Consider the following 23,021-nt stretch of genomic DNA (forward strand, 5'->3'; position numbering starts at 1 on the left):
AACATAATATTGCCTTAGATATCCCAAGAAGCATATATTAAGCTAAGATCTCTCTTAATGATATTGAAATCTGTAATATTAAGAAAGTTAATATGAATATTCTTAAGCTAGTGATAATTGCTGCTCTGAGAAGAAGAAATCAAAGAAGAAAACTAGATTCAGATCTTATTAACTTCTTAAGAAGCAGTATTTATATGCAAAGAGAAAATAGCATTAGTAATAATTCGAAATATCTTGAGCATATTGCAGAGCTGAGCAAGGGAAGATTGATAGGAGGAGAAGTTGTTATGCAAAGAATGAATTGAAAGGCAAGGTGAACTGAGAGAGAGATTGTTGAATAGATTGCTAAAGATTAATGAAATAGCAATGAATAACAAATATATTCAACTGAGTTACTATGCTTTCTATCCAGTTTGTTGCTAAACAGCTCCTACCTAGCTAAGAGTAAAGCTGTTTATCTTATAATAAATAGAAAGCAGTGAATTACTTGAATAGTTGCTAGATAAGATAAATTAGCTATTCCATCTATACTTGCAGCTAGCTATTCTTCTTCCTCCTTCAATCTCTTTATAACTATCTTTCTCAAGTATATATACACTCTTTTTCTTTCTTATTAATACTATTTCAGATCTATATACTAATATCAGAGCAAATTATCAACTACTCTGCTTATATAATATCATCTTCCTTAACAGATCCTCAAGCTAAAGCTGCATTCTTCTCTATTTTTCTTTCTTAGTTAATACTCTCTCGGTTCCTTGATTTTATATCTTTGCAAACTCCTCTTGCAATTGCTTACCTTTCAACAAAGCTATTCTTCCCTTTTTACTTTTCTTTCAACTCAGCAGCAATAGCCGAATTCAAGTATTCTCTGTTTCCACTTATTCAGCATAGCTGAAGAAACTGGATAATCAAAGCCTACTGCTTTCAGACTATCTTTCCCAGAGCGCTATATCCAACTGAAATAATCAAGAATCATTCGCTCTATTTCAGTCTAAGGAATAAAGAAAATCATCTAGCAGCAGAACTTATTAAGAAATACTTCCCAGAGTTACTCTCTTGCAAGTTATACTTGCTTATAATCTTCAGCATTAATTCTTCCAGATACTTTTTTAATATCTATAATCTAATTGGATTCTTAGATACAGAAGTCTCTCAAGATATTAATTCGCAGCATGCTATAGCTGCCTTTCGTTATTATACTTAGTATAATTAATAAGATGTATTCTTGATAGAATGCCTTCGTATTCCATTAATAGCTTATTCATCTAGCTTTTCTAATATTCTCAATAAGCAGAATCTGCTCAGATATAAAGCTAGATAGAAGCGCTTATAGATTTTCCTCTCAGTTAATATAGCAATTTTAGCTTATACTCTATCTTAGCTTAATATAAAGATTGAAAAAGGATTTTATATTGCTATGTACAAATCCAGCAATATTCTACTAGCTTATGCAAGCAAGCACTATCTGAATAGTTAGCTCAGAAATGCTAGAGCTAATTAGGATTGGGATTTCGAGAATATTCCAACTATGCTGCTAGATAATAATTTGAATGCAGCTCTGCTTTATACAATCGAACTGTTTTGCCTTCGAATCCTGAAATCTACTGATTTCTATTAATTATCTAGTAGCTGTTCAAACTGAAGGCAAGCTCTCTATCTTAACTATAGAGAGACTGTATAAAATGTAAAAGAATGAAATGCAGAGATAGCTATAATAAGCTTGCATTGCTAAGCTTTCTTCTATAAGCTGAGATATAGCAACTATATGCAATATCCTAATCAGCTATTAAGAAGGAATGCTTTACTTTAAGAATACAAAGCTGTATAAGTAAAAGCTAGTAGGATATTGAATATAATCTATAAGCTGAATATTATCTTCTTCATAAAAGGAGTTGCAGACTTGCTTGAACTGTTTATTGAAAGCGATCTCGATAGGATGAGGAGAGATATATCAGCTTTTGCTCTGAAGGATTTCAGAGCGAGTAGAGCATTCAGCCTAGTTCTATTAAGACAACAGTTCCGAAAGAGCACAGCTCTAGCTAGCTTAATCTTGCATTTATTAAGAGAATGTAATATTAGCTCAGAGTTAAATCAACTCCCATCTGGAACTTCTATTGATTCTTACTTCTCTTCATCTTAAGGAATGCTTATTAGTTCAGAACTAATAATCAATCTATCAATGCAGCAAATAGCTAGGCCTGGATGTGCTACTGAAGCTTTATTGCATCAGAGACTGAGAAGCAGCAACATCATGCTTCTCAGTTTTCCTAATAAACTTCAGAAGCTTTATATGCTTTTATAGAATAAGCTTTATAGCCTTAACTCTATCAGGCTCTTAGTAAGTTCTCCGAACTGAATAGGATTTGATTATGCTATTAAGATAGATATGTATAAAGCGGACTGCGAAAGAATTCGTTGAGTAAGAATGCAGAATTAGGAGAGAACTGCTGCTGCTGCTGCTGCTTGAGCAGAGTTTGAAAGCAAACAGGAACAGAGAAGAGATTAGCATTAGAATCTATTCAGATTATACTCATATTACAAATGAACTGAAGATGAATACTAATACTTCTGCATTGATTTGAATAATAGCTTAAGCAATAGAAAGAAATATAAGAATTGAATTGGAGAGATAGTTTGGTTTATAGTATTTCCTTTAGCAGTTTGCAATGAATTCTTTATTTCTTTACTTCATCTCCCTCTAATCAGATCTAGCACACCATTGGACTTGTTGCAACTTTGGAAGAAAGTTGCTAGGAGAGGACTGTTGTGATGGCTAGGGTAGTAGTCCGTAGAACATGGAGTACAGTAGATCAAGGGTTCTCATACATATAAAGGATACTATCTACTTTTCAAATTCTTTAGCTATAAGCAACAATGAAGCATCCTTTCTCTTCCTTTCAATTTTGAACCCTTTGGACAGGTCTAAGACAGGTTTTTCACCCTGTTCTTGTGCTCGTGTGGCCTTAGTTTGCTGTCCTCATCTGTACAGGCACGCTTGGGTTGCACGAGCCCTTGCCCATTGCTTCGGCAGCTGTTTGTCCCTTTTTCTTTCGAGGGCGACGGCGCCCTAGTTCTGGTTCAATAGCAATGCTGTTCTCATTTGCTCATCTTATGAGCTTTGAGTTCTTGAATAGAGCTATAACAAAGCTAAACTCTGGTTCATTATTACATCCAAGAGCTTGAATCTTCCTGCTCGATTAATACTCGAAAAAGGCAATAAACTCTCTGATCTAGCCAAATATCTTGTGCTTTCTGTTTGCAAAGTAAACTCAGTAGAAGTTCGTATCCATATTAACGAAATGAAAGCAATAGCAACAGCTATTATATCCCTCCTGGAATTCAACGAGATCAAAGCGGATAAGCTGGCCAGAAGCATTATACTTGGATTCCTAGTATTTTCCATATACATTCATGAGGCAGTTCTCTAAGCATAATTTGCAGTGGAAATTCTTATTCTTAACAATCATAATGCTAGCTCTCTTTGCTGCACCTTGTATAGCTGCTAAGCTAGCATGCATAAAGCAATCATAAAGGCGTTTGTATGTAATCAACATAAGCATCGCTGGTTTAGCTAGAAAACTACCCTCTGAGGGTTCAGAGCAGTTAATAGCTTTCAGAACTAGCACCCTCTCTTTCCAGTTAATTTAGCATATCTCCTTCTTATTCGCAGTATTAATAATGTAGTTTATATAGCTATCAAAGCCATATCTACACGCTATCAGCTTACCTATGCTAATAAGATTGCAAAGCATATTTAGAGAGAATTTAGCATTCTCAAGCATAATAGTAGCAATCAATTCATTATTATATATTACATCAAACTATACCGTTCCAGCTATTTCTATCTTGAAGAATCCTGCTACTAACTCCATAGCTTCCTATTCGCATAATTAGATCAGATTCAGAAATCACTTGAGATTGTTGAAAAGCATCTCTGAAGCATCTATATCAGCAATAATGCTATTTCTCAAGAGTTTTCCGTTCTCAACGAGAGCAGAGATAGCAATCATAGCTGGTTTGCTAGCTACGCTCGATCTACCAAAAACTGTTGATCCCGCCATGATCAACAAACTCGTTGATGTTAGCTGGGCTGTTTAGCCTTGAGTATTATTCCTGCAGCTTCATTCAGACGTGCTATAGCACTTGCCACATTCCTTACAGTATTTCCAGCTAGAAACAAGGTATCTCTTGTATTAGTAACAATAGGAAATCTTCTTGATGATCAACTTAGGCAGCTTTACGCTGTTAACGATGCCTGTAGAGAGCAGGGAATTCTTGCAAGGCTATTGCTTTATATCCCCTTAAGCTCCTCCTGAAGCATTCAACGAGATCAACGTTTGAGCTATCTTCTTGAAGAATGAAAAAGCCTTATTACTTATGCTTATAACAATAGCCGAATTAATCTCTGCTATAAGAGTATCCCAGATAAGCATGCTCAGTTTGTAATCCCTTCTAGCAAACGCATGCATTTCTAGTAGCATATCCTCAATCTTTTTCAGAACGATAGCAAGGAAGAAGCTCTCTGAAGGCTCCAGTTTAAGCTCCTTCAGGCATTTCTTCATATACTGTAAGTTATCTCTGAAAGCTTGAAGAGTTGAGTAGTCTGCTATCTTGCAGTTTGCCAGTTGTATGGCTATTTGATTGATATGATCTTCTAAGTGCTTAGAAATCGTCTTGAGAACAGCATTGTATATCACATACAGGTTCTCTTCTCCCACAGAAAGGCCAGCATTCGTTAGCATGCTTCTCACCTTATACAATGTGCTTTGAAGAAGAATAACTACTGTTCTCTGCTCTTAGTTTCACTTGTTTCATCCCTTAGGATCCTTCTCTTCATCAGGCTCAGGAACAGAAGATTTGATGTATTTGCTTAAGCACATCTGCCTAAGAATTAATGCTACTATTACTAACCAATCCTCGAGATTCTTCTCGCTAAGAAGAATAGAGATAGCATAAGTGATCAGCTGCTATAGCTAACTTATAGGTTCCTCCATCTTCAACGGACTATCTTGCTGAAGGAGGAGGTTTTGTTGTTATTATTGCTGCAGTTGAAAAGCTTCTAGCGCCTCTGTTGCAGCTATTTATTGTTATTGCAAGAGTTCTTCGCCATTCTCAACATCCTCGCAGTGTAGTCGAGTGGAGGTTTTCAGGCCTCTTTCTCATGATTTTTGGTGATTTTGACCGTTGCGAGCGCGTACGAGATCAGAAATCAAAGGTGGGCTCGTAATTCAGGGTCAATTGACGAGGAATATCGTCAAATTGATGAAAGAAGAGTATGAGGGGTCATAACCTATGGGAAATGAACTGTATTGGACTGCGCTTAGGGAAGGAAAAGGAAGGAAAAGAAAGGAAAAACAGCTGGCTATCTGAGGCTATAGAGGTAGGCTGGCGATAGTGGGGCCAGTGACTCACCTGGCCTCGCACAAGAAACACTTGTTCGTATTGATTGTTGAAATGCTGAAGGCACATAACTGCTTACTTACTTGGATACTCACAGGAATAGTTGAGACTGGCAAGTTGGGCCTGCCATTCATCTCATGGCTATCAAGCATCCAGTTCCATTCTAGCCTTGCCAGTATATGTTCCACGACAAGTCCTTCTTCTTCTTCTTCTTCTTCTTCATCTTCATCTTCAACATCTTCTTCTTCTCTGACCACTGCAAATAGCAGGCCAAGACCCGGCAGGCTCCATACTGAGTTGTAATCGTACATCTGAACAATGGGAAATGTATGGTCTGCAGGTGTAATCTCTTCATGCCTCCAAGAAGGGCCAAGGCGGTCGGGAACAGGGTGAGGTGGCAGGAGGAGGTGTTGGCATCGCCATGTGCAGAGCTGTAGGGCTCGGAAGCAAAAGCATTGCAGCATCGTATCGTCGATTTGGACATGTCTGATCATGCGTGCGCTGGCCGTGTTGAGAGACAAGGTTGCTTGCCTGGAAACTGTCTCTCTGCTCGCTCTGCTCAGACCCGTCATGATCAGCAAATGCTTCTATGCCACTCAACATCTGAAAGAAGGGCAATGGCTTCAGGACTAAGGGATCCAGACACAAGTGCTGCACCAGCTTGTAGATTCCTTACTGGAACAAAACGAATGTTGAAAGGTGAAAAGGAAGAATCGATCAATTACCGGCTAATGTGCGCAAGGCATAATCATGTCAATGGTGAAACTAAATGGAAGAAAAGGAAGAAGGAAAAAGAACAGCTCCGGTTTCTCTGCGTTTGCGAATGGTACGAACGACCATGAGCCAACAGCAAGGACTCTCTGAGCAGGGCAGACATAACAAACCTGATGATAATCACCTCAAGTAACTGGATCCCTGGTCTTTGGCATCAGGACAAAGGAAAACTTGGTCAGACAGTTTCATTCTCCCCCCAGGTGTGCATGACACCATATTGATAACGATGATCATTCATCATGCATAACGATGCATACTTCAAAATTCTCTCTCTCTCTTTCTCTCTCGCGGCGTCCAAAAGCTGTTTCGCTCTCCCAGACTCCAAAGAAGAGAATACAAAGCCTCGAATTCTATCCGAATGGCCTGTGAAGGCGAACTCCCAGGAACTGCAAGATCACCAACCCCCTTCCTTTCCGTCTTCAGCTTGCATTTTCTTTCTTTTCTCTCTAGCCTCTTTAATGGTTCGTATACGAGGTCTCCTCCACAACCAAAAAGAGAGCAAAACAGCCCTTGTCCCACCCCTTCCCCCGTCCCCTAAAGCCTCTAGCTTTCTTACCCGCCACACCCCCTGGTCTACCCATGAAGAGCAAAACGAGGGAAGTCCAGGATACGTAGTATAGCTCCCAGCCCAGGGTCAAAGCAATCAATACGAGAATATTCCAAGGCAGGAATTAGACAAAGGAAAGAGAGAGAGAGAGAGAAAACCACGTCAGGTGACTGCTGACTAGCCCAGCCGCCCCCTCGCCCAAACGTATCATGCATGCATGCACAACCGAGAAAATAAAAAGAAAAAGATTTATTGGAGGGCAAAGTGAGGTGACAAGTCTTTTGCTCGGCCTTAACCCAACCACGTTCGTCTAGGACATCTTACCTCTTCCCGTCTGTGTCGCCCACATTGTAAGCTCGTACTGTTTATTACTTCCTTGGCGATCACGCGGGCCAGCAAGGAAGATACATGTAACATTGCTATGAACACACTAGCATGGCCCAATAGTCAGAGAGAGAGAAAGAGAGAGAGAAAGAGAGAGAGAAAGAGAGAGAGAAAGAGAGAGAGAAAGAGAGTCGTAAGGTTTCTTTGTCTTTTTTCGCCTTTGCCCGCCCCCATTCCCCCAACAGTGGCCTTCTCCCTCGCTTTGTCCTTAATGACATCCTCGTCCCCAGCATGGCATCAAGCCAGCCAGGCACGACAAGTCACCAAGGCTGAGCACCTTGTCACCAAGAAAAGCAGGGTGTCAAGGAGTCATAGAAAGGAACTAACATCAAGCCGTTGTGTCCAACCACGAAGACCCCCTTGGACATGCAGTAATTAGCAAGGCTCGGAAAGGGGAGATTGGGAAAGGAGGAGGGAGGGAGGGAAGAGAGAACGAGGGACCACTAACCACCACCACCACATCGATCGAGGCGGTGAATAGTATCGTCATCGAGCTCACCCTGTTCCCCCCCCCCCCCCCGGAAGCAAGCCAAGCAATTCACCCGTCCGTCGCCTGCCAGGGATTACTGATTTGTCCCGAAGCTTTCCCAAGCATTCTACGGGTCAGGCGATTTTTCCCGCCCCACGGAGTAAAAAAAAAGGGGGGAAGGGGTGGAAGGGGAAGGGGGCCCTCTCTTACCTTTCCAAGGCCCAGCAGCAGCAGCCTCGGACGGGGAAGGGTGGAGAGATGCATGCATATACACTAACCACTGACTGGACGCTTCATACATATCATACATGTGCCAAACCAGAGGAGGAGTAGGTAGTCTGGTTATTTTAAGAACCAGGCTAGACGGACTGTAGCTTGTTCTGTCCAATGGAGACCTTGAGGGAGGGGGGGGGGGGCGCACTACCTAGGTACATATGCGAGACCAAGAGATGGAAAGGATAGCAGGACGGAGGAGCTTGCGTGGGGGCTGGGGGGGGGGGGGTCACGATGGATCGAGGAATACGAGATTTTTTCCCTTGCCCTGCCCTGTCCTGCCCTGCCCTGCCTTGCTGACGGCCCAAACCTGCCCTTATCTCGTCCTTGCTGGGCCTTAGGTGAAGTTGGTACTAGGCAGGTTTGTCTAGACAGGAAACGTTGTAGCGGGCCGGCTGTACAGATCGACGTCTCCTGACGGATTTTGCTGCCTGATTCAAGTTACGTGCTTCAGTCCACGCTCTTGTTGAATTGTCTCGGGCTAAATCGTGCTGCTTCTTTTGAGGGGGGGGGGGGCGTTGAGAACAGATTCGCCCCGGGCCTCGAATGCGGGACGAAGATTGTGTGGCCATTGGGACTGTAATGTTTCAATGCAAGTCACAACTCCTCAGCGAGGCATAGCATGGTTATCCAGTTTCCAGTGGGGTGATTGTTGTAGAAAATGAACACGGCAGAGATTGGATACTGCAGAGGATGTTCTAGAGACTTCACACAATGAAATTCAAATGTGCGTGCGAAAATGGAGGGAAAAGGCTTTCTTTATTCAATTCGAGATTATTATTAACTATTAGATCTCCAGGCGAAAGCCATCCAGACTGCTGGGGACCTGTTGGACCAGAGTCGAAACCGACATGGACCTGCAGAGCCGCCGACAGGACCGTGACAATTGCCCACTGGAGAAGGGGGGGTCCGTGTTCCTTTGAGTTCCTTGACCGGGCCGAAAGACGCCGGCCTGTTCACCGTCTTGTTCGAACATTTTTTGACTCCGCGTGTCAAGAAAACAGGTCGTTTGCCTTTTCCTCTTGCCTCATGAACAGTACAAAAAGCACAACAGCGCACAGCCGTCTCGCACTAACCCTCGTGGGAGACCTCTCACAACCAATCAAATCAACCACTGAAACTTTGTGTGCACAGAACGCCATAGTTTGCCTTTCTCTCCTCCTCAGCAAGGTAAAACCTGCTGTCGCACAGATCCGAAATAGATTTTCGGACCACAAATCCTTCAGGAGGACCCAGGAAAACGCCGCGCAATGCTGAAGTGGATCGCTCCTGATCCTTGCCCACCCCCTTTGGGCCTCAGGTTTTCCAAACCTATCCAAATCCATCCCGAGAAAACAGTCCAAAAGAAAATACAGTCGCTATGCAGTTGGGTATCATGATCATCAAATCCGTAAGGAGTGTCGTCTATGCCGAAGTAAATCCGCCATAACTTTGGGAGTTGCTAAAGGAGTGTCTATGTTTTTCTCCGTCCAAGCCGGTGGGTGAAGCAGAAAAAAAAAAAAAGAAAAAAGGAATGTCTATAGTGGGTATCTTGCAATGGTTGACAAAGGAGCGTCATGTGAACAATCTTGCGAGAGTTCGTAGTTGGAAATTGCGAACGAAAGAGCGTTGTCAAGTGTCGCAGGACACTTGGAAGTGTTCGAAGGCCTTGGATGTTGAGTTGAGCGACCGTGCGTTTGAAGGAGTGTTGTGTGCAATTGCGGCTGTCGGAAGAGAACATGCGAGCTGCAAGCTCGGCCATTATTAAGAAAAATCATAGGGCGGCGGGGTAATGCGTGATCAGACTAGAAAATGCAGACGCGATAGCAAGATCCTAAGGCGCGCTGTTCTTCCTGTCGGCTGGGAAGTAGAAGCTAGGTGGGGCAGAAGCCGTCGAGAGGTTGTGTCGGTGATGAGAAGAAAGATGATTTGGTGAGCCCGGCAGTGGAGACTCGGGAACCGGGAGCATGGAGAAGCCTTCAGGCGAGAGGAATGGGGAGGCAGCTGTTGTCGAGACGGATACGGAGGGAGAGTGCCGGAACATCAAATTCTCTGGCGGCGGAAGGGTTGGGGTGGTGCTCAAGTAAGGCGAGTGCGTCCTGTCCAATCTGTCAATTAACTTGTTGCATCCTGGTGGATGTGGCCGCCAGATGGACCTAGTTCCATAGAGGCTGGATTTGGATTGGAGTGACGAACCCGAAGTCGTACGGCCCGCCCATCTGGGGCAGACTGCCGTTGTATCCCATGTTGCACGAGTTGAAGGCCTCAATGTTCTCGGTGCTGCCTGGCCCTGACAGGGATAATCGCAGATTGGGTCCAGCGTAGCCCAAGCCGTATGAGCCAGAGTCTTCATTGTCGCTGTAGACGATGGGCGAGGTCTCATAGCTGAACTCGTCTCCGATGCTGGATGCCTCACATGTGCTGGACACGGGACTATAACAGCCAGCCATCGGTGGAGGGATCTTCAGGTACTGCTGGTTGCTATAGGGAGACGGCATGGCGACTGGGCTGGGAACGCCGGTGACACTGCTGTCGGACTTGATAGACAGGTTCTCGGTACTGTAGCTGAAGATCGGGTTGCCCGAGTACGGGAGACCATCGGCCAGAGGCGCCGACGTCATTGGCAGGACAAAGTCCTCTTGGGCAGAGAAAGGCGATGGGGACGGCGTGAACCAGCCCATGCGAACGCGGAACTCCCTGACCATGTCCCTAGCAAAGCTCATGAGCTGCCGGGTCGCCTCAGGGTATCCCTCAGCATCGTAAACGCTGTGAGATACCAGCCGCTTGTCAATCTCCTCCAGGGGGCCGATGGCCAGATTCCCAAAGTACGCAGCACCAATCTCAGGGAACATACGCTCCATGAGAACAGCCACGGTGTAGTAGTAAGCAATGACCACGAGGGCATTTGGAGATGCGTGCGTCTGGCGCAGGTGCATGACAGGAAGCCAGAACAGCCACTCTCGCAAGGGCTTGAGCCGCTCGAATTGATCAGCCACGGCCATCGACTGGTCGACCTTGCGAGTGCCCTTCAGGAAGCTGATCAGCTGGACCACGAGCTTTGTGTCTTCTCGGCTCTGCTTCAGGTGGATCTCCAGTTTCTGGAGCTGCGCAAGGGTGTTGTTGAACGCCTCCGAGTCATCCTTGCCTGGGAGCTTCGGCTTGTGATCTGGGGAAGGAGAAGCAGGAGCGGTTGGGAACGTAATGGTCTCTGAGATGAAATCCCCAAACTGAGACTTGTGCTTCCAGGAGCCCATCTGGTCAATGACTCCTCGGGTGCCCTGCATGTGCTGGGTCCAGCTCCTCCAGTCCGTGGCTTGCCAGGAGAGGACCATGGAGGCGGCGAGAATGGCATCGGAGTTTCCCTCGCAGAAGGCATTGAGGGCCTTGCTGACGCCCATCAGTGCACGCCCGCGATGTTCGAACGCCATCTTGCCGACCATAGGGCATCCGGTAATGTTGGAGATGTGTTCGGCGGAGAAAGCCAGCAAGGCCTCCATGACGAAGCGGTGGACGGCGCCAACTCCAAGAATACTAACGACGGTCATGTTAGCAAAAAAAAGAAAAAAAAACGATCGACATGTCATTGAAAGGAGGGACGGATATGATGATTTGACACTCACGTGGGAATCTGGCGAGTCCACAGGGTGAAGCCGTTGGCACCCCAAGCGCTGAGCTCGTTGCTGATGGATGCCACATGGTGAATCAACCTCAGCTCCTCGACGGTGTAGTTCTCGGGCATGGGCGGGTTGACGATTTGCAGATCCGGGAACGGGAAGAAGCCCGTCCGGCGCCACTGATCGATGACGGCTTCGATTTCGGGGTCCCACATCAGATTGGCAGGGCCGTTGGGCCTGGCTTCCTGGATCGGGAGGTCATTGTATGGGCACCTGATCTTGTGCTTGGTACAATTCTTGCACTGCGGGAAGTTCTCATCACATCGGATGTGGCGCTTCTTGCAGGTCTCGCAGCCCTTGCGAGATTTGGTATGGCTATCGAAACTGGTCAGCACCCCAACGGTGGTTATCCGGAAATCAGCACAAGTGAGGGCACATACCTTCGACGGGGAGGACCGCCACCTGGACCAGCCATTGTTGCAGAAATTCGGGATGTTGAGAGTAGAATGAGCTATCTCCGTGTTAGTACGGCTGCGAGGCTGTGGGACACGGCGAGTCACAAAGCTACACTGATGAGACCATCGTAGCAAAGGAACTGAGGTTTGCTTACATAGAGATATCACTCGTGACAACACGGGTGATTTCAGAGCGAGTGTCTCTTTAACAAGGAAAAAAGAGGTGATAGTCCAAGACCCGAGGTTGAATATAGCGATTGCTCCTGGGTAAATGCGAAGCAGGAGAAAGATCCGAGTCGCAAGACTTGAACCTGTAGAAACGAGTCGAGAGCCGGAAGGTTATCGTTCGAGTCGAGATTGATTTTGTCGAGATCGAGTTATGGTAGATGGGAAGACCTCGATCGCATCGATGTTTGGCCGATTAAGAACAAAGAGGAACAATACACAACCAACTATTCCTTCCTCTGACTCTCTTCCTGCGTGACTTCTCCAGGGGCGATAGCGAGTGGAAGAAGGGACCTTTGGGGGAGGTCAAAGCGAATGTGAGCAAAATCTGGATGATGATGCTTGAATCTGGGAGGGCATCGAACCGGTGCACTCTCAGGATGGTGATGAATCGAGGCGGTCTGGTTCAAGTTACGAGGTCGATTGGGGCTTGTCGGACCGTAGGATCGTGGATTCCAGCTTGAGATATACTGATAATTGCTACTCTGGAGGCGAATAGTATCCGAGGTTGGCAGATGGTCTTTGGGGTGATATCAGTTTGTGTTGTCTTGACAAGTAGTACGAGTACGGTGGAGTCCGGGTACAGGTGCTGTTCCTTGCCACAGGATTTGGATGTGAGGGAGTAAACGAAACAAAAAAAGAAAAGTACAACAAAAAAGCACAAAGCGAATGACAGGAGTCAACGAGGACTTCCTAAGGGTTTGTTTGCGTTAGCGAACGTGGGTTGAGTACAGCAGCAGCGCTGGGTCGGGAGTTGACGATGTTAAGTTTGGAGGATGAATAAAATGAGAGGAGCGAGGGGTTGGGCTTTGGTGGGAGGACCTGACAGTGTTAAATACTGGAGCCCCGTCCAAAGCCCTGCGGCCAACCGGCAGCCAAGGGCCCAAGGGTCAAGGCCCACGCAGGTTCAGGAGCCCTGAGGGAAAGTGCGGATTTGGGGGTGTTTGCTGGCCACTGGCCGCTGCCCCAAGCGCTGGCGCTCCGCCTCAGCAAACAGCACAGTGCAGGTGGTGTGGGGTGCTTTTTGGGGGGTGGGAAGGGGGGGGAAGACGGAGGGTGAGCGCTGGGTTGATTTCGTGGGCGGGTGGATTTTGAGTGGGTCAGTGGGCGAGTGTCAGGTGTATGAGTGAGTACCATATTATGTGGGTGATGTGCTGTGGGAGTGGGTGGGTTGTGCCTTCTGGTTGTCTGGCTTGCATGGGGTGGAGCCATGAGCCATCAAGAATAGTTTAGCCCCGTTTCCAAGACGTGGTCGTGCGGAGCGCCGCATCTGCATAAGGGAAACGCAGCAGCAGGGATGGAAGGGGGATGAGAAACCGAGGATCCATGACAATGATGGACATAAACATTGGACAATAGACAATTGACATGGACGTCAACCCACTCTGCCCACCCAGCCTGGTAGGGAAAACCCCCTTTTGCGTCTCCGGTCCCGACAGACCCGTATATGGCACTGAACAGGGAGAGATGGAGAGATATACTTAACATTATTGCATAGTATATTATATACTCGACCCCATGGTACCTTTTTGGAATAATTGCGGTACAAAGTAGGTAGTAGGTATCTGTTGTACTATTGATAGGTCTCCTTCCTTCACATGCAGAGCGTGATAGCCCCACTCACTCACTCCCTTCTCACCTGGATACAGAGTATTTAATGAATCATTCCATCTTGGCAGCCCATCAATTTTGAAGAGCTAGAGAAGGAGAGACGGAAAAGAGAAGAGGAAATGGTAGATTTGAAGCGAGCGACGACAAAAGGAGAGAACCTAAAAGCATCAAATCACCAGATCAGCCCAGAGAGAATTAATTGCATTCTGTAGATTCTACTGGGCACGGTGCACTTGACTTTGGCTAAGCGAGGCGCTTGTTCCCTTTCTGGAAGAGCGGCTGTGTCCCGCGGAAGTAGCACAGTACCAGAGTACCCATTACATAGTAGCATGTATCTCTGTACAGTGTGCAGGCCCTGCTACGATACACCCGCAGTAGTGCTCCCACTAAACCCCCCCCCTCCCCTCCATTCGCCTGCTGTGGAAGGAAGGTGCTTGCCATTACCCTCAGCTCATCCTAGGAAAGGAGGAGAAATTGTGGCAAAGGAAAACCAACTAAAGAAGAAAAAAAAAAGGGTAGAAGGGGAAAGAACGAAGAAAACAAATATTCAAGGAAGGAATAAACCAGCTCCAGGGAACGTTTGCAATTACTCATATTCACACCAGATGAGAGCGGATCTCGGCACCGCCCTTTTAAACAAATATGCACTGTATCTGCCTCGCTTTCCTTCTCTCCGTCCCCTCCCCTACAGTACATCCTCACGCCCCACCACCGAACATATGGACCGCTTAGTCGTGCATTGATTTGGATTCCTTGGATCTTGTCAGCACCTCACGCAATACTAGGTATATTCCCTTTGTCCTTGTCCACAAGAGGCAGCCATGGCCGACTCGAGCCTGTGTTTGCGCCGCACGACGAGGACGATAGCCGCCGCCGAGATGACACCATACAATACCTGTCTTTTCATTTTCGGGCACATCAGTATCCAGAGCTGGTCGGCTTCCAGAAGGAGATTCTAATCTTCCACCGCAGCTGAGGCTTGCCCCACGATTCTCCTCCATTCCGCCGTGGCTTGCATGGCCTGGAGGTCGGCTCAAGCCTAAGACAAGCAAGAAGAAAGGAGAGAGAAGAGAAAAACACTGCAACAAATGTGGCACAGCGTCCTTTACCAGTCACACAATTCTACTAGTACAGCAGCTACTTGACCTGCAGTGGCGTTCGCTGCCCAGTCCTGTTTTGTCTTGTCACGGGGTGGGCATGGACCCGCCCATGCATCTCAAGTCTAAGCAGCGCAACGTTAGGTTGGTAGCCTTCTTCTTGTCTCTCCAGCAAGACCAAGCTAATCTTTGCGAGGGGGTTTCCCTTCTTCTTTCTTTTTCCCTTTCATTTTTGTTTGGTTGTTGTGAATGTGTTTGCAGGGGGCCGATCTGCCAACTCTCGTTGCTTGACATTGAGGCAGTGCACATCCCACATCTCCGGCGCTCCCCTGAATACCGTTGTTTCTGACGACCCTGGCCCCACCCGCATCATTACCATACGTTGCAGTATTATACTCCTATGCGAGCACAAGAAACGTTTCGTCGCCCTGGCCCCTGTTCTCCTGCGTCGCGGTCATGCTCTCATCAGCTGCTCGGCTGGCTGAGGCGGGCTGGCTGTGCGCATGAATGATATGGATGATGTGGGCATCAACAAAGATTCACGGGCGCAGTAGACTCATCACCCTGTCTCTTATGAACAAACGGAGCTTCTCACCGACCGAAAGGAGCTCATGCAACCCACATGGCTGCTGCAGAGCAGACGATTGTCAGCCAAAAAGTGACTCTTACCATGCAACCATGGGTGGCACCTTGGAGGATCTGCATCAGGCAAGCCGACCCTGGCCCTGCAACGGCTGGCTCAGAGAACATGGATCTGTAAAACCTGGTTCACACTATGGTGTTGAGGTAGTGCTGTCATAACCAGCACTGTTGACATCACCTCTCCACGGCCTAATAATCCTGGAGGGCATCGTCGCCTGTTTCATTGCTCCAGTACGTGTCATCGCACCATGTTCACCACCATGCCGAACAATTGGTTGGTCCCTAACGCCCGGAGATCTTACTGGAGGGTTGTACAGCGCCTAGCCAGGATCAGCTACACCATATCCATCGCGGAAGGCTGGAAGGGGGACCAGGTTCACCCAGAAGTGCCTGGGACTGGACCTGAACAACATTTGTGGTCGGTGGGACGAACTCGTTACGCAACAGTCGGACTGCACCGCGGCCTCCCGAGTGGCTCTTCTCCTAAAAAGTATACAGACCAGTCCGTCGGGTGGAATACAACCGGGTCTGTCCCCAGGCATGACTTGCCCACGGCTCGGTAGAGACATAGTCTTTCTCTCCAAGCGGCCACAATTTGCTTGCAAGCTTTGAGTGCCGATGGAACGGCAAGTGATGCCAATTTTAAACCAGGCCCTCCGGCACAGCATTAGCTCGAGAGCTTCTTGATAGTGCCGGCCAAGTCCCACATTGTCTAATCCCCATCCGCAACAATCAGAACGCTCATGTCCAGACAGAGTGAGCGCGCGAGCTTAAGCTTCTGGGGCCGTCAAGGCGCTACCGGCGTGATGGTCCGATCAACAACAACAGCGTTCAACATAGAACCTTAGTGTCGGGCATGACTTGGTCCCCGGAAGTGCGAGCCGTAACGAGATTACAACTTGTCCCGAGCGCGATTCTTTGGCCACTCCAACAAACAATCGAGGAAGACATCTCGACACTACGACGGTGCCGTGTTGCCACTGCTATGTATGTGTACCATGCGTTGTCGCGGGGTCTTCTCGGCCGATCGTAGAGAAACGGCTCTATTCTCCTTAACCCGACGTGGATCCTTCTGAGGCTGATGATGGGACTCGCCAATCTTTTCGCGATGCGCCAAGATGGATATGATGACCTTTATCTTGCTGGTGCAGCCTTGGGTCGGAATTCGTGACGAAATCCGCGTTCCCGGAGCCGGAGACATTCTGTCATGTGTCATGGAAGATGTATCTTCGGAGCAAGAGTACTCAGAACAGCGACCTGACCGACGACGATCACTTGCAGTCGTGTGTACTGTGTGCGCTGAGGGCCGTGTCCCCAAAAACTCTACTCTGGCATCTAAAAGTCTTGCCGAGCGACCCGTCCTTTTTCCAAGGACTGAGACATCAACACTTTTTAAACTACTACTAGAGCACTCACCAGCGGAAACCGGCCTAGTCTCAGTTTTTCAGGTTGACGACGTGGAGATCCTAGGGCGTTTCTTCCGGAATTCCCGCAAAGTCGCGACGTGTAGTCTCTTGGGATGATCTCGGTCTCCGGCCCCGTGTGCCAAAGCGCTGGTCTCCCCCCTACATTCCACATGGAAGCCCTGTGTCTCGAAGCACAAGACCCCTGCTCCAAAAGAAGGGGGGGGGGGGCAGTTGGATGGCAGCTTGCTACCTTTTGGGACTGATGAAACACGCGTTTCTCGTGTCCAGCGATGATGGTTGTTTCGAATGTTGGGTGTCTAACCTGACTTGACTTCGATAATGAGCAAGCCGCAGACGGATCGGGAGAGAAGCGATTGCGCGATATGTTTGTGCGCACGTCAAACTGCATCTGCAGCAAATGTGGGCAGTGTGCTTCTCGTGCTGGTTCTCCGAAACAAAAACAAGAAAAGATGGACCGGACCCTGCCGAGCCCGGGCTGGCGGAGATGAGTTACCCCTCAGACCCTTGGGCTCGGGACGCGGTATAGCTCCCGAGAGAAAAGAGAGAGCGAAAGCTCGCTTTTCATTTCATAGCATGGATAATAGTACCAAGAGACACTCCCCTTCCGACATGGCAGAGACCCATGCTCTTCAGCTGCAAGAGTCAGATCAGGGGGCCCAGCATTGCCTAACGACAGGTGCCTTTCTCCTCTCCCTCGACAGCCGTCGCCGCCCGACGATGCCGCGCCCAGCACGACTCGTACGGGCCGCAGGGCAATCTCAACCTGACCCAGCGCGCTTTGACAGAGACGCGCGACTATTGGAAAAAGGCCAGCAACAAGTTGGTCCGAGGTTGACAGGGTCCAGTTGGGTTATATATCCACAATGACAATCTTGGAAACACTGACCAGTTTTGCTCCGGCAGCAAATATCCAATCCCCTGGTTCGTTCCCGATCGGGAACCTGGTTGAATTGCACCTTACCTCAAAGAACAGGCTTGCCGCCGTCGCTCGGCCTGAAGTGGAATTTGTAGGCTGCCGAGGCTCCATTTTGGGCCTGTCCCCGACTACCATAGCAGTTTCTGCGTCCGGCTCAGCCACGGTAAATTTCGCTCCCCCTAGTGTTGGCTTCCTTGTGATGTCTCTTGCCTCTCTTCTTTTTGTCCCTTACATATCTCATCCTGGTCACCGATGGAGGGGGAGAGGGGTCCCCAGTCAGACATCTCGGCAAGCAAGGTCTGGCGAAAGCAGCTATATTTTTCTCGTGGGGACATCATCATCACGGCCGCCTTGGTAATGTGATGTGCGCTCAAGGGAAAACACAAGAGCCTAGGACGAGTAGGAAGGGGGGTGGGGGTGGGTGTGAGTGTGTATGAACCGTTGACGCACTGTGTACATGGCTCGCCCGACCAGGATACTCCGCGCGCCCCCCGTCGATCCTCGCACTGACGTCCTGCAGAATTGAGTGGCTCCAAGGTTCCCCAGCTAGGTCTAAAGAGGTCTAGAGGTCTTCTATAAAAAACTTTAACCTTCTTTGGCGTGGCAGCTTAGCGCCTTCCCTCCTCTTTTCTGTGGGCGCATCATAGGCCGAAGGGCCACCTGGCAGCACACACACTTTTTTTTTTTTTTTTTTTTTTTGTGTGTGTGTGTGTGTGTGTGTGTGTGTTTGTCTTGTCTTTGTCGTTGTCGTCCCTGTTGCAAGCTTTTCCCTCCAGCCCAATCCCTTTTCTGGCCCTAGGCTGATGATGATGATGATGATGATGATGATGATGATGGATGGCACAGCGCGCCTGGTCAGAAATCTTGTTCGAGCGCCAAGCCCTCCCGGTGGTCCCTTGGACATCCTAAAAATCCCTACAAAGCGGGCAGTATTCTCACGCAACGTTCCATGTTTCTCATGGCGCCCTCCTCCAACCACCCCCCGTTGCCTTCTTCCCTCTTTCGGCTCTTCTCTCCATTCACCAGCTTTTTTTTTCTCAGGTTATGACGTCCAGCCGAGCGGATAACATAAGATTTATGCACCTCGTTATCGCTCTTGGTCGCCTTTTCTCTCTCCCTCTCTCTCTTTCGTCTCGTCATACAAGCGGAATGGTGGTGACTCCGAGATCTGAATCATGTGCTGTCTGGTGTTTTTTCTTCTTCTGTGCGTCCAGTGCGTTGACTGACCAATCAGGGAAGGGGCCGAGCACCTGTCTCGGGGGGTGTAAGAAGGTCCCCCTCAGCCTCCTATGGCCCTTTCTGTTCTTGGCTACCAGCTCTAGTTTCCAATTGCGCAGCAGTCCATATTGGAGTTGTCATTGTCATTGTCAGCATCAGCAGCGGCAACAGCTGCAACAACAACAGCAGTCATCAGCGAGGGAGCCGTCTCTACTCGTGACGGCCCAAAGGAGGCGTTGTGGCATGACAGGATCAGTTGTATCCTTTGCCTAAGACTTCTACGGTGATCTTACAACCTTTAGCCCGCATCGAGGAGTGGAATGCGAGATGGCCCTAGCAACGTCTTTGTTGTCAGTTAGATCCTCCTCCACATCGATCTAACCACGCGAGGCCAACTTTGGGGCCAAGTTGTGAGAAGAGCCCTGTGCATCCGTCCTCCTTGCTTGCCTGATCTTCGTATTTTCTGTCTTTCTTGTTCTTCATATTCTGTTGTTTGTATATCTCTTTGGATAATTCTTTTTTCTGCTCTCTCTTCTCATGACAGCGGACAGTGTACAGCCGAACTCTTACAACTTGCCAATGCATGTACCTCCTCAGCAGACGTGATATCCACACCGGTCTCCTTGATGCTTGGGCAAATGATGCCACCAGACGATGGATGCTACCAAGCACTGGTTAGTAGCAGCTATTCTAACTAGTGCATTTCCTGTCCCTCCCGCTTCGCCCCTCCCCCCCTCCTTGAAGACCTGCATCATCGTCACGTCCTTGTCATCGCTGACGAGAGTCTGCCGGGCAAGGAGAAGAAGAAGAAGAAGAAGAAGAAGAAGCAACAGGTGATGCATTTACCAACCAACCACCTCTTTGTGTAGGGACGACAGCACAGCCTCTGTCAGCTCCGCAACGTACCGGCCCAATAATCAGGTGCAATCCAATGGACACAAGACGCCGAGCAAGCTAAAAAAGGGCAAAACCGTCCCTTGTCTAGACAAAATACGTGATGGATCGTGACATGGTCCTAAGTTTAGAGGGAGGACATGCCAATGAGATGGCTTCACATGCTGCCTTGCGGACTTCTCCTGTGGTCGTCGAACCGGTCAGACCCAAGGACGAATCCGAAGCTGTGTGGCGTAGGACATGTTGCATGCCAGATTGGCCAATATTGCGCAGGCGGTGAGTCGGCCTCCTTGCAGCTGGTCGGCTTACACCTGTGCGCTGCTGCAGACGGGATAGCTTGCTGCACTGCACTGGCACTATACACGCCACCATCACCGACCGACCGGATCTGTCGGGAACCTCAGGGCCCAAGAGGCGGCCTCCAACCTTGTGCCGCCGTGTCCTGGGTTGGGGATGCGAGCCGAAAGGGAGGGAAGATGCAACGACGGGACGAAAGACAAACAAAGAAAATAAAATCAGAAAGGGAAAAAAACAAGAGAAAGAGGGAAAAAAAGAACACCCACTGTTTCCAGGAAATCTAAGAGAGAGAGAGAGAGAGACCAAATTCGCATGCCACGCTCGGGTCAGGTAGAGCCGCATGTCTCAGAGCGGCAGGACGGTGCGTCTATCCCGACTATTGGCATGCAAGGCACGGACGTACTTGCTTCCCTGGCCGGGGGCTGAAGGGAAGGGGGTTTCTTTGACGCCGTTTGACGACGGCCCTGCCGCGATCATCATGACGATCTCGCACCACGAACGGTCATCACCTGAGCGAGCCACGGAGGGAGAGCCACTCGCAACCAGGCCCCTCCTCTTCTCTCTCTTTCTTTTTGTCTATCTCTCCTTACGTCTCTCGCCCTACCTGACATCCCTGTGTGAGATAGTCGGCGACTCTTCCCGATGGCGGTGATGATGATGATGATGACGATGCCGCCGCTTGCAGCTGATGCTGCGTGATGATGCTGCGGTTTCGGTCTCATGCTCGGCGCGTGTCGGCGCACCACACGACAAGACAGAAGACACAATCACACAATCACACACACGCACAGACTAAAACTGACCTGATTGCACAGCAGCACATGACGAACCCTCTGCAGAATGTGCCCACCCCAAACCCAAAAGCTCTTGTCGACATTGCTTGGGGAAATGGGCGAACCGGGTTTTTATGAGCAAATTAGCTAGGCGAAATTGAGCCTAGCCCTGGCTGCCAAATATAGAACTGCTAGACCAACCAAAATGCTTAGCCCATGGTTTCCGACACTCATTGGCCGAGTACCACTTGTTCGCCCCCTCGCTATTCGCCTCTCTCTCTCTCTCTCTCTCTCTCTCTCTCTCTCTCTCTCTCTCTCTCTCTCTCTCTCTCTCTCTCTCTCTGTGTCTCTGTACCCGACCTGGAATGTGACGACCAAGTGCGAACAGAAGGTGTGTGGTGGGTGTGGTGGTGGGTGTGGGTGTGGGTGTGGGTGTGGTGGGTGGTAATGGTGTGTGAGGGTCGAGCCCACATGACGAGCGCAAGTCTCCTGCCACCTGCAGTGGTCTTTCTATCTAATCTATCTCTCTGCGCCACCCATCATGAGCACCCATGATCGCGGGAGACGAAAAGAGAGCAGATAACGTGGTTTTCCTCAGCTCTTACACACAACATACAATACAGGACAAGCAAGAGCAAGAGAGAAAAGAGGAACAAAGAAGGAAGAAAAGAGAGAGGGAAAAGAGGCTGACACATCTCTGGCCCCTCCGCCCTTCCCTTTCTACAATCGGTTGCCTTCTTTGGGCTTCCCCAGCGCCATTGGAGAGAGAACGGGACGGGAGAACAAATGCTGTGTTCCCGCGCTACGCGTCCACGCAGAAGACTATAGGCCCCCTCTCCTCCCAAACAAGCTTATGACGGGCAGCACATGGTCCCACACGGCTGACAAGATATGCTGTGCGACAAACATATCCCGGATTGGGTTTCTTTGGGGGTTGTTCCCGCAGGGGCTGAACGAGTTCAGGAACCCGGCCATGGTTCCACAACAGCAGCCCCTTTTGCTCATCCCACGGAGAGAGACCACCAGCTAACTAGGCCTGTATTTGGGGCCTTTCGTGAGGTCACGCGGCCCTCCAGTATTGGAGAGGGAGGCCAAGATAGGATGGATGGATGGATGGGGGTTGGGAATGTCTCGCCTGCACGTTGTCACTAGTTGGGATGACCTGCGTGTCTCTGGCCTCTGCTGCGGCCGCAGCCGGGGGGGGGGGAGGGAGGGTTCTTTTCTTGTCTTCGCCGTGGAGGAAGGAGCCAAAAAGACAGCGCGGAGGAACAGGACGAAAGGGCAGGTTTTGGAGCGGCCCGTGAACTGACTTGTCTTGTTTTTTTTTTGTTGACAACACAATGTCTGTTCAGTGGCTGGCCTATGTGCCGGAGCAGCCTAGAGAAGGAGAAGAAGAAAAAAGAGAGACACACAGAGAGGTATAGGTTGTTGGGGAGACGCTGGGGCTGGTGTCGTATCGCCTTTTCCTCTGCCCTCGTCGCCTTTCTTCCTTCAAGAGCAAACGCTCACTCGCCCACCCAGCCGTCCCGTCCATCTCTGGACCCGAGTCCAACGCATGTTGGGAGAGTGGAACTCATCCTCGCCGACCAGGACCGGCTTAGCTCATGATCGACACGTGCGTCGTTCATGATTTGCTCCTGCTCCTTCTCTCGTCCTCCTCCACAGCAAAAGAGTCACTTCGGACGAAGGCCAGGGGCACGTTTTGACGAGAGACAATGGGTACACACCTTCCCTCCTACTGCATTCTCGTTGGAGGGGAAGTGAGTGGATGCTCGGGACACACCGGAGGCCGGAGGCGGGAAGGGTTCGAGTGGCAAACCGTCGGGGACCACCTTGGTTGGGTTACGTCCATCCCGTCTTCGAGCCCGGTCAAGGAAGCAAAGGAAAAAGAAAAGGAAAAGAGAGAGAGAGAAAAGAAACATGCATGCATGCATACTTCCCAAGATGGGTTTGGCTTGGCCCGCTCTTGAGCCCAATCCCCGGTAGCTGTTGTTCCCCCTACCCTTTCGCTGCCTTTTTTCCC

At 49.0% G+C, this 23,021-nt stretch overlaps 2 protein-coding genes across 2 annotated transcripts; both read right to left on the reverse strand.

Moving 5' to 3' along the window:
* Positions 1–5,062: 5,062 nt before the first annotated feature.
* On the reverse strand, positions 5,063–5,975 carry M406DRAFT_67008 (uncharacterized protein; the record flags this gene model as incomplete). The annotated part of the gene is made up of 2 exons (XM_040925032.1): positions 5,063–5,080; positions 5,487–5,975. 2 exons carry the CDS (start codon positions 5,973–5,975, stop codon positions 5,063–5,065), a joined length of 507 nt encoding a protein of 168 aa, XP_040781580.1.
* Positions 5,976–9,985: 4,010 nt separating this feature from the next.
* On the reverse strand, positions 9,986–12,885 carry M406DRAFT_285362 (uncharacterized protein; the record flags this gene model as incomplete). Its single annotated transcript, XM_040918610.1, has 5 exons — positions 12,054–12,885; positions 11,884–11,954; positions 11,450–11,818; positions 10,196–11,360; positions 9,986–10,093 (listed from the first exon to the last, which is right to left on the reverse strand). Exons 2-5 carry the CDS (start codon positions 11,916–11,918, stop codon positions 9,986–9,988), a joined length of 1,677 nt encoding a protein of 558 aa, XP_040781581.1. The 5' UTR covers positions 11,919–11,954; positions 12,054–12,885.
* Between the last annotated feature and the right edge of the window lie 10,136 nt (positions 12,886–23,021).

The sequence above is a fragment of the Cryphonectria parasitica genome (assembly GCF_011745365.1).
Source record: "Cryphonectria parasitica EP155 unplaced genomic scaffold M406scaffold_1, whole genome shotgun sequence".
In the NCBI taxonomy this organism is placed as follows: Eukaryota; Fungi; Ascomycota; class Sordariomycetes; order Diaporthales; family Cryphonectriaceae; genus Cryphonectria; species Cryphonectria parasitica.